General features: G+C 40.6%; 1 protein-coding gene across 2 annotated transcripts in view; it reads right to left on the reverse strand.

Annotated features, from left to right (window-relative positions):
* LOC138040993 (kelch-like protein 2) overlaps window positions 1–6,558 on the reverse strand; it is a 14,289-nt gene extending 7,731 nt beyond the window's left edge. The window contains exons 1-3 of one of the 2 annotated variants that reach the window (XM_068886750.1): window positions 6,350–6,558; window positions 1,351–2,427; window positions 293–523 (exon numbers count right to left, since the gene is read on the reverse strand). In XM_068886750.1, coding sequence (XP_068742851.1) covers window positions 293–523; window positions 1,351–2,224 — 1,105 coding nt within the window. In that variant the 5' untranslated portion in view covers window positions 2,225–2,427; window positions 6,350–6,558. Of the gene's footprint in view, window positions 1–292; window positions 524–1,350; window positions 2,737–6,349 lie in introns of those variants that run through there. The other variant, XM_068886751.1, reaches the window with a different exon arrangement.
* Between the last annotated feature and the right edge of the window lie 3,442 nt (window positions 6,559–10,000).

Below are 10,000 nucleotides of genomic sequence, written 5' to 3' on the forward strand. Positions count from 1 at the left end.
AGAAGGTTATGAAACTCGGTAAGTTTCTTTGTTTTATGTTTTTGTTCGATGTTTTGGCCCTGACCATGCACATCACACCCTTTTTTCGAAGACAGCCAATCAAATCTTTCGATTAATTTATTCAAAACTCAGTTCGGGGATTGTACATGATCACAGTAAAGACAACATGAAGCGCGATGCCTCTGTTCTCGACTTTGGAGTTTCCAGACGTTCACTTTTCATATGTTTGCGAAATCACAAGTTGTCTCCAATAGTCATCTTTAAAGCCCTTCATCTAAAAGTTAGAAGTTACCTTTGCATTTGTTTAGCGATGCAACAGAAGTCCATTGTCCAACGCACGGGTTGTAGCTCTCCACCGTTACCAGATCAGCATACTCCCTGTTCACTCCACCCACAGCATACAACAGACCATCGAGAATTGCGGAACCAGCGAACTTACGGGGAATAATCATGGGTGCAATTACTCGCCATTTCCTCTCATTGAAGTCAAAGTATTCTACATTATTCAAAACTTTGCGGTTTTCTGCAATCAAGAAAAGGAAAGGAAAGGAAAGGAACTTTATTTAAGTGTCTAGTAGATTTAGCGCTGAAGCACTAATTGGAGACACTGTAAAGTGAAATTAACAATTAACACAACAAGTCAAATGTTGGTTTTGCAAAAGATCGGTTTTTGAGGTCAGTACCTGCGTCACAAGTCCTTACGAAAATAATTGAAACCAAAAATAAATAGAATGCTGCTCTCATCGGTATGAAGGGGTAACTGTCTCTTGACTCGAGTCGTGGGAGTGTCATTTTAAAAATAGGGAACTCGAGCGTCGAAGACGGCGAGAAAATATAGGTGGTTTGCAACTAATCTCCGGTGGACGAACGAGAAATCTTTTGTTTTCGCCTACCAACATAGCGGCGATGACTTAATGTGAAAAAAAAGCTTATCTACCCTTCATTTATCTTTCTATTTATATAGTCGTATTAACATCCTCGACAACCAACCGTGTAAATCGACAACCATTGATGTTAAAACGACTATATAGTAAATGTATGGGTAGATCATCGCCGCCAGGTTCCACTAGCGTTATCTGTGTTGTACCTCTATGTTTCTAGAGATTGGTTGCAAACCACCTATATTTCCGTTGCCGTAAAAGATGACTCGAGCAGGACAGCTACATGTATTGTTCACCAAACATTATCCTGCTCCAAGAACAAATGTTCTTTGGATAAGACACCATGACGGGTAAAGCCCTCAAAAGTCTACTAAATCAACAGCTATAGACGGACGGCGAATTCACGAGCGTGGCCAACTGGCGATGCGCAGTATTTTCCCCGCAGGCGCTAAGGGGCTTGCGGACTCACCTTCTCCTCCAACCACGTAAAGCAATCGACTTAGCCTTTCACGCGGGATCGCGCGAGAGATACGGTTCTTTGTCCTTCTTTCGGGGATGAGATGATAATCTATTGCTTCAAGTACAAACTCTCGGCATGTTGCGCTGCCCATGATAAGCTCTTCTCGAGCCGCCGTGTCCATCAGAAATTTCCGCGTCATCAGAGGGAATCGGATATGCTCCATTAATTCCTCGAGATTTGCAAGTCGATTGTTCAAATCATGTTTTACCCAGTCGAGAACTCCAAACAATACAACGCTCTCACATGGGACGTTCAATTTGTCGTGCGACAGTAGCGCAGCCAGTTGCTTCACCGATAATGAATTGAAATCGCTGAGCTTTAAAACCGCCGCGAAGTTTGCGCGGATGAAGTTCTCTGAAAGACTTTGAAGTTCTGTGCAACCGTGTAAATCAGCCAAGTTCCATATCTCCAGACTGTTATGGACATTAATACTGTTTCGGAGAAAATCGTAGCAAGCGTTTTCCACCGTAAGAAATTCAAGAAGGCTAGCCGCTGAAAGCAACGAATGGACATTAGAGAATGTTATCCTCAGTGTCGAAGTGTAGGCGAAGTCTATCAAATTCCTAAGCGACTGTGATTCCACTCCTCTTATTGTAATATTGGTTTCGGTACTTTCTCTCATATCCGTCAAAAACATTGCTCTGAAGTAAGCGCTCACTGAGGCCAGAACGAGACGATGAGCGTTGAATTCTGCACCGTCTTCAGTGGAGAGAACCACATCACAAAAGCTCTTCTCCATTCTAAAATCGTTCATCTTTTTCAAGGCATCACCAGCTCCTTGTTCGTCGGTAAAATCGTAGAAAACGTTGCTCGTGCTTTCCATTGTCTTTGAACGCTGATCAGAACAAAAAACCTCCTAGAACAGTACGAAATACTGAACTACAACGTAGCTTCTAACAAAGAACACGAAAATTCAAATGAGCCAAGAGGCTTGATTCTTTTGAGCTTTTGATCCGCTTTTGTCCTTGAAGAAAATGTTTATTTTTGCCGCGTGTCGTCTTTGTCGTGCCTGTTCAAACCGGAAGCCTAATAGATGATAGAAAATAAACAGGTAATTACTCAGCTGTGGCCACTGTCAATCACGTTGCGTCGTTAGACGGTAAAATGCGGGTTTTCCACTGACTCGAGCCTCAAGAGGCAACAGGTGCTATCGCGTAGGAATATAAATTTATTTTACTTTCATATTTGTTTGGCCGCGGAAACGCATCATTATGAATAACAATCGCCATAATAAGAAATATTAAGACCGAAAGGTATCACAACTGGTATCGGATGTCTTCGTCAACCCTCTCGATGAAACGATGCATTTCCGTTACTTTTTTCGTCTCACGTAGTACGACTAATATTCGATCACATCAGAACACCAGTGCACGCAACCCATGTATGCTAATTTTATTTATCATATTCTTTGTCCTCACGAAACCGATTTGACTGACTTTGAGATGAGAAACTAATGGACAATCCTAGAAATTTTGGTTATTTATTTATTTATTTCTTCGGCGTTTAGACTTCGCGTGATTGTATTTCTTTCTGATTAAATCTCCATAAGAGGACCACAAATATAGCAAAAAACATTAACCACGTGATATCTGAACAATAGTGCATCGGTGCAAGATGTATAAGGCCGGAAAATATTTTTTTTTCAAGTTTGTTATGGTCCAAATAGTTCAATTATACTTCTGCATTTTTTAATTTTAAACTCTGCTTATTTATGACAGCTCCTGTGCCTTGATCTTTAAATAGGTAACATGCCCTGACGTAGTTTCTCTCGAATATTCATTGAGTCACTCCCTTGCCATCGCCTCGAGCAGCACTAAAACCGGAAACCGGAAACCAGAAACCAGAATTATCCACAATTCACGACAACTACAACAACTTACCCACTCCTTGTACGCTCTGGTGATCCCAATACTCAAGTATTTAACATATAATTTGGTTTTATCAACGGAGTTGATATTGTAAATTGGCCACCGTAAAGAGATTCTAAAAGATTCTATTGTAGCTTTTAGAATCTCTGTACGGTGGCCAATTTACATTATCAACTCCGTTGATAAAACCAAATTTTTGTATACTACTTCCCCACCCAGGTGCTGATTTTAGCAAAATAAGACTCACCCCTTCATTTATTTAAGATATAAACTGTAAAATGGATCTGACCTTATTATTCTGGATATAAAGACTTGTGCATGGTGATGGCATCATCAAGCTAAGGCAGTCCACATTACAATAAAGGAAACTTAAAACTTGAGACCTTACAATAACCTCGTAAAACTGTTGAACAACATAAAAAAAATACGGCAAAAGGAAAGAGAAGCATGGATGGACACAAATGGACAAGATTGAAACGGCGGATCGCATTTGGGTATTAAATCTTAAAAAAAATCGGCCCGACGTTCGTGATATAACCCTTTTATTGCGTTCCGACGAAGGAGGACGCATTCTGGTCGCGTCGTTTTACGAATGTCCCGAATATGTTTCGCGGATATCGATCGTGATGCCATGCGATTTTCAGGGTTTGGACGCCATCTTGGACTGGCTGGCCGACGGGCACACCACCTCGATCTGATGTGATTCAGTGAATCTGTCATGGCTCGACATCGGGTTTGTATCGCAAAGCCGGCATGCTCAAATGAAAGCGGTAAAAAATCCCCATATTTCCACGTGCTTTGCATTTGTGCATGTTGGTTGCTGGGCTGTTTTCTTCGCTGTTCTTTTCAAACATAATTGAAGTTGTGTCCATTTATTCGAAGTATCACTAGCAAATATGACTAAAGCTACTTATTTGGGGTGCAAGGATGGCGCAGTGGTGAAAGCATTCGCTTCCCGCCATCGTGGCCCGGGTTCGATTCACAGACTCGGCGTCATATGTGCCCCAGTTGAGTTTGCTGGTTCTCTACTTTGCACCGAGAGGTTTTCTCCGGGTACTCCAGTTTCCCCTCTCTTCAAAAACCAACATTTCACTTGACTTGCGTTAATTGTTAAATTCAGTTTACAGTTTGTCTCCCAAATAGTGCTCGGCGCAAACAAACAAAAAACAACCACTAGACACTTAAATAAGGCTCCTTTCGTTTCCTTTCAGAACGTCAGAAAGCTGTGTAGTGGTGTGTTTTGTAGAAAACAGACACTACAATTCGTGTTGGCAACGATGCCGAGTGGTGATTTGTCAACTCGCGATCGGTTCCTTTTCACAGGAGATTCAAGTTCTCTCTCTCTCAGAAAGCACTCCACAAGTCCACTTTCCCTGAATATTTCTGGGCAATCAGTACAATAAAAAATATTATTTTACTATTCATCGAACGCACTTTACTAATCCGTGATTACTATTAATCTCTTATTTTGGAGGCTGTGGTAATAGCTAGAACATAATCAAAAGAAGGAAAGAAGTTCGTACAAGAAATATTGTTAATTATAATTCATGATCATAAAAATAATGTCTCCTTTGAGACGGGGACTTCCACTTGGAAGACTTGATGATAATCAAGATGCACAAGAGACAAGGCCTCGATTGTGGATAACGCTATCCACCGGATAAACACTAGCAAATCCAATTTAGTTATCCAGTCGACTAGTAGTGATTTATCCAGAGGATAAGTTGTTGTAGTTCTCGCGAATTGGGGATATTTTGATTTCTGGTTTCCGGTTTCCGGTTTCCGGTTTCCGGTTTCCGGTTTCCGGTTTTTGGATTTCGGTTTCCGGATCTCTCTTTTCTGCTGAAGAATAAAGTTTCGAGGTGCTCTTCATTCCTGACGACGCAGTGGAATGCGTTGCAGTACGGTGAATAAAGGTACGGGTTAGAGAGGGGGGGGGGGGGGGGCACATCATAATTTTAAGAGAACGTGAGGGGGGGGTCAGAGCTAATCTTGACGCTTCTGGAGGGGGGACCTATCTAATTTTTCCTTTGGTGAAGCTCATTTTAGAACCCCCCCTTCCTGATAATTATTGCACAGGCCCTAACTTTGTCATTTCACTTTTGTGTCATTTGTTTCGTGGGAATAGTAGAATGTGCCAACTAAGGCACTGGTTTACACCGCTACCGCTGGAAACTAATGAATGGAGAGTAAATCGATTGAACTGTATTTTTCTTCCCAGAAATATTGAGTTTGTGCACCGTATTACTCGATTGATAATTAATTTCTTTCCATTAACACAATCATGAACGATGAATTCTTTTTTACATAAAGTAATTTCACTTTCATCTGAAAGGGGACGAACGAAACACTACCTGTATTTAGAATTAATTTCTTGTAATTTGGGAATTCCCTGGTCTCGTTCCAATTCAGCGAGACTCGGACAAAAAATATGGGTGATGTAGCAGTACTGAAAAATATTCGATCATCCGCATGGTTGTGTTTATACAAAGACGTTCTCGCAACCTTTGATGAATCATTAGTCCCTGTATTCCGTTCTCGACAAAAAGCACCATGCAGTAATAATACACATGCACAGCGTCTTGTTTGAAGCAGTTGAGAAGAGGCTGTGAAGTCTGGGTTAGTAAGGGAGTAAGTATTAATTAAGCTTATTTCTCATTTCTCCATGACATGGATCTTCGATATGGACCCCTTATTGAACTGGCACCTAAAACAATTATTAATTCTCGTTTTATTCTTCGAAAAGTTGTAATGGAGCGTGATTCCAGCCAGAGGTAGCTAAAGATTGCGGTTTTAAAATAAACGGCTTTCAAGGATTGTATCAGCTAAGAGCTCTTTTGTATTACCATTTAGTATCGGTTTATTTTTATGCATCATATTAGTGATACTGAATACCAACTATTTCAATATCAATAAAATTTAAAATCTATAGTGCTCGTAATTTTTCTCCTGCAAAACAACGAAAAAAGCACCGATCGATAAAGCTTCAATTAAGCGGCATGCGTTACAGCGCTGTAACAGTATGTAATAGAATTTAGTGTATTGACTATCACTTGGAAGAAAAAGATGCCGCTATTTACCTTCGATTTCTCTTCACGGCACTGCCTATAGGGAGCAAAACATCATGATCAATTCCTTGAATCAAGCAATTACTGTATCGTTGATTGCCACCTTATTCGAAATTTGTGATAGTCTGTAAGTTTGAGCACTCTGTCCCAGGATGTGTGGTACTACAACAAACATGAGCTCCTGGCTGTGGGCGGCTATAGCCTCCTCTCCCACATTTTTCCTACAGCGTTGTTTCTCCCCCTTCCCCCCAATCCGTGATACATACCAAAACCTAGCCCCCCCTAGCCTGCAAACGCAGACGTATTTCCGGCGGTCGTTTCTCTCCCCCGAAGAGAGAAACGACCACCGGAGATACGTCTGCGTTCGCAGGCTAAGCCCCCCCCCCCCCCCCACTTTCGAATGTATTCCGCGGCCCCTGTAACGTATTTCTTTAAGGTGGCCAATTTACCACATAGCAAGCCTGCGTATTAGCCTGCGTAGCTGGCGGTATTGTTGGCGCGAGAGGCAATTTAACGAGAGAGAATGGGGAGGGGCACTTTGACCTCCTAATCTCGAACCCAGATCTCACTCTGTCACTGGAAATATGAGCGTGGGGATCTGGATACGAGGTTAGATACCGCATGCACGAAAACTAGGGTGTTTGAATATCTTGGTCACCGGCGGGTCTAATCTGCAGGTCGCAGGTCGCGGGTTGCAGGTCATTGTTTCACCAATACAGAAAGTATTCTAAACATTCTTAAAAGCTAATCTTAGGCCTAAAAACTTTTGTTTAGGCCTAATTAGGCCTAAGGTTAGCTTTTAAGAATGTTCAGGATACTTTCTGTATTGGTGAAACAATGACCTGCAACCCGCGACCTGCGACCTGCCACCTGCAAATTAGACCCGCCGCTTGGTCACTGAGCGGACGGAAATTTCTGATTGGCTGATAACAAGAACACGTCAATCATATTTTACTTGAAACCTTCTTTAAGTTCGTCCCTCTGTGAGGTAAAATCAGTAACGCATGTCGAGCATCGAAGAAAGTATATCAAAAGTTCTTGCATGTCTAAACACCAAAAAAAGAACAGAACATTTTGCTCAAGAAAGAGCTGTAGGAGACTGCTGTGAAGGAGTTGCTTTCCGGCAAAGATGTGATGGTTATTCTTTCCACGGGTTTTGGTAAAAGCTTGATATACACACACTCTCTTCACTTCGACAAAAGAATCTATGCGGACATCAAAAACGTTCCTTGTGATCGTTTCGCAGACACTGCGCATGCGGTCGTCAGTGCAAGGGGACTTCAAGTTACTAAATTTTTTTCTCTGGTGAATCTAAAACATTACACTGAGGCACCTGAGGGAAGATTGATTTAGTTTTCTCGTCAAACGGAGTAAACACAACACGGGAACCTTGGATTAACGATCAGAAAACCTTGTTTATTTCTTAGTGTTGTTGACAAGCATGCACCTATTCGGACGAAACGTGTTCGTTCATCGAGGTGTCCTTGGAAGACACCTCAGTTGAAGAAATACATGTATGAAAGGGACAAGTTGAAAAAGAAAGCAACGATCACTAATGACCAATGGGATTGGAAAAACTTTTTTTAAAAATTTCGCAATCAGGTCAACAATAAAATAAAAAATGCCAAAGAAATGTATTACAAAAGTGCTTTTAAGCATAGTAGCGGCAGTTCTCGAAAGACCTGGAAAACGATCAACGAACTCACTTCCAGGAACTCCAGCAATTTATCTGTAAGAGAAGTAAAACTTGACGGTAATTCCATATTAAAACCTCAACAAGTGTCGGAAGCTTTTAATAAACATTTCGCTCGCATTGGTCCTAGACTTGCCGGTGAGATACATGCCGACATACATACATAATACATACATAATCTTTACAGAAATGATTTTAGCTATAGGGACTTTCTTTCCGGCACTGACAAACGTTTTGAACTTCAACCAATTGATAACAATGGAGTACGTTTTCTCTTATCCAAATTATGCACCTCAAAGGTGACAGGGGGCGATATGATATCTGCAAGACTCCTTAGGGAATGCACTGACTTGATTTCTTATTCACTTTGCGAAATTTTTAATTTATCGATAATCACTGGAGTTTTCCCAGAAGAGTGGAAGTGTTCCAAAGTAATTCCCTTGTTCAAACAAGGTGAAAGAGCGGATATGAATAATTATCGTCCCATTTCAATCATCCCCGTTGTGGCTACCTCTCTGATAATAACATGATCGCCACACATCAATCATGTTTTCGATCTCTTCACTCAACGGTCACAGCTTTACTTGATGCAACTAATAATTAGGCTTATAATATTGATAAAGGAAATGTAAATGCTGTTGTTTTCCTTGATCTTAAAAAGGCGTTTGATACGGTTGATCATGACATTCTGTTATCTAAATTAAGTTCCTATGGTGTTCAAGGGAATTCACTAAATTGGCCGGTTTAAGTCATATCTGGATAACCGTCAGCAAAAATGCTTTATTAATGGTTGCTTATCTGACAAGCTACCTCTTAGTTGCGGTGTACCTCAGGGAACAATTTTGGGTCCATTATTGTTCTTGATGTATATTAATGACTTATCGAACTGTTTGTTAAGCTCGCAGCCTAGGATGTACGCAGATGATACGCATCTAACATTTTCAGGCAATGATATAACCGCCATCATGAGACGAGACTTTAAATCGAGATCTCGAGTCAGTCAATAATTGGCTTGTCTCTAATAAACTTATATTGAATGCAACTAAAACTGAATTTATGTTAATTGGCTCAAGGCAGCGATTAAATACTTTACCGAGACCTCCGCATCTTACCATTGGCGGTGTTCGTGTTAATCATGTATCTACTGCAAAATCCTTAGGTGTCTATATAGATGAAAATCTCTCCTGGGGCTCTCACATTGAGAAGTTAATTAAGAAAGTTGCCTCTGGTGTTGGCGCTCTTAAACGAATCCGCTCTTTTGTCCCTTTTGAAACTCTGAAGATTATTTTCAATGTCTTAGTGAGGCCACACTTTGACTATTGCAGTGTTGTGTGGGGAAACTTCAACTTGACGCTTTCAAATAAATTGCAGAAGCTACAAAATCGTACTGCCCGAATTTTAACTTTTTCCAGTTATGACACTGATGTTGAAGATTTATTTAGTAAACTTGGTTGGAGAAAATTAAGTTCTCAGCGTGAAATACAGAAAGCTATTATGGTATTTAAATCCTTAAATGGTCTTACACCTGAGTATCTAAGTGAGCTGTTTGTTAACCGTTCTGATGTAACTGAATATCTATTGAGGGACTCAGTAAACAAACTTGCTGTTCCATTGCCAAGCACCAACTTTTTGAAAAACAGCTTTAGTTACAGTGGTGCGGTACTTTGGAACAGTTTACCTTCTGATCTGCGGCGGGCAGAATCTTTAAGTGACTTTAGTCCGTCTACTCAACTCATTTTATCCTCTTAAGTAATTTTTGTATTTTAGACACGGCATTCATGTAAAGCAGTTTTTTATGGTTTTGGATTAGATTTAGGATTGGACATTGTTAGTCAGATGTAGTTAGTTTAATTATGTAATTACATATGAATTAATAACTGATGAATATGATTTAAACAAGGTTTCGGTCGAAAAAAGGGTGTTTTTTAGTAATCTCCGAATTGAAATTTCAGGTTACATGCACATAATCT

The sequence above is a fragment of the Montipora capricornis genome, chromosome 3 (genome assembly GCF_036669925.1).
Source record: "Montipora capricornis isolate CH-2021 chromosome 3, ASM3666992v2, whole genome shotgun sequence".
In the NCBI taxonomy this organism is placed as follows: Eukaryota; Metazoa; Cnidaria; class Anthozoa; order Scleractinia; family Acroporidae; genus Montipora; species Montipora capricornis.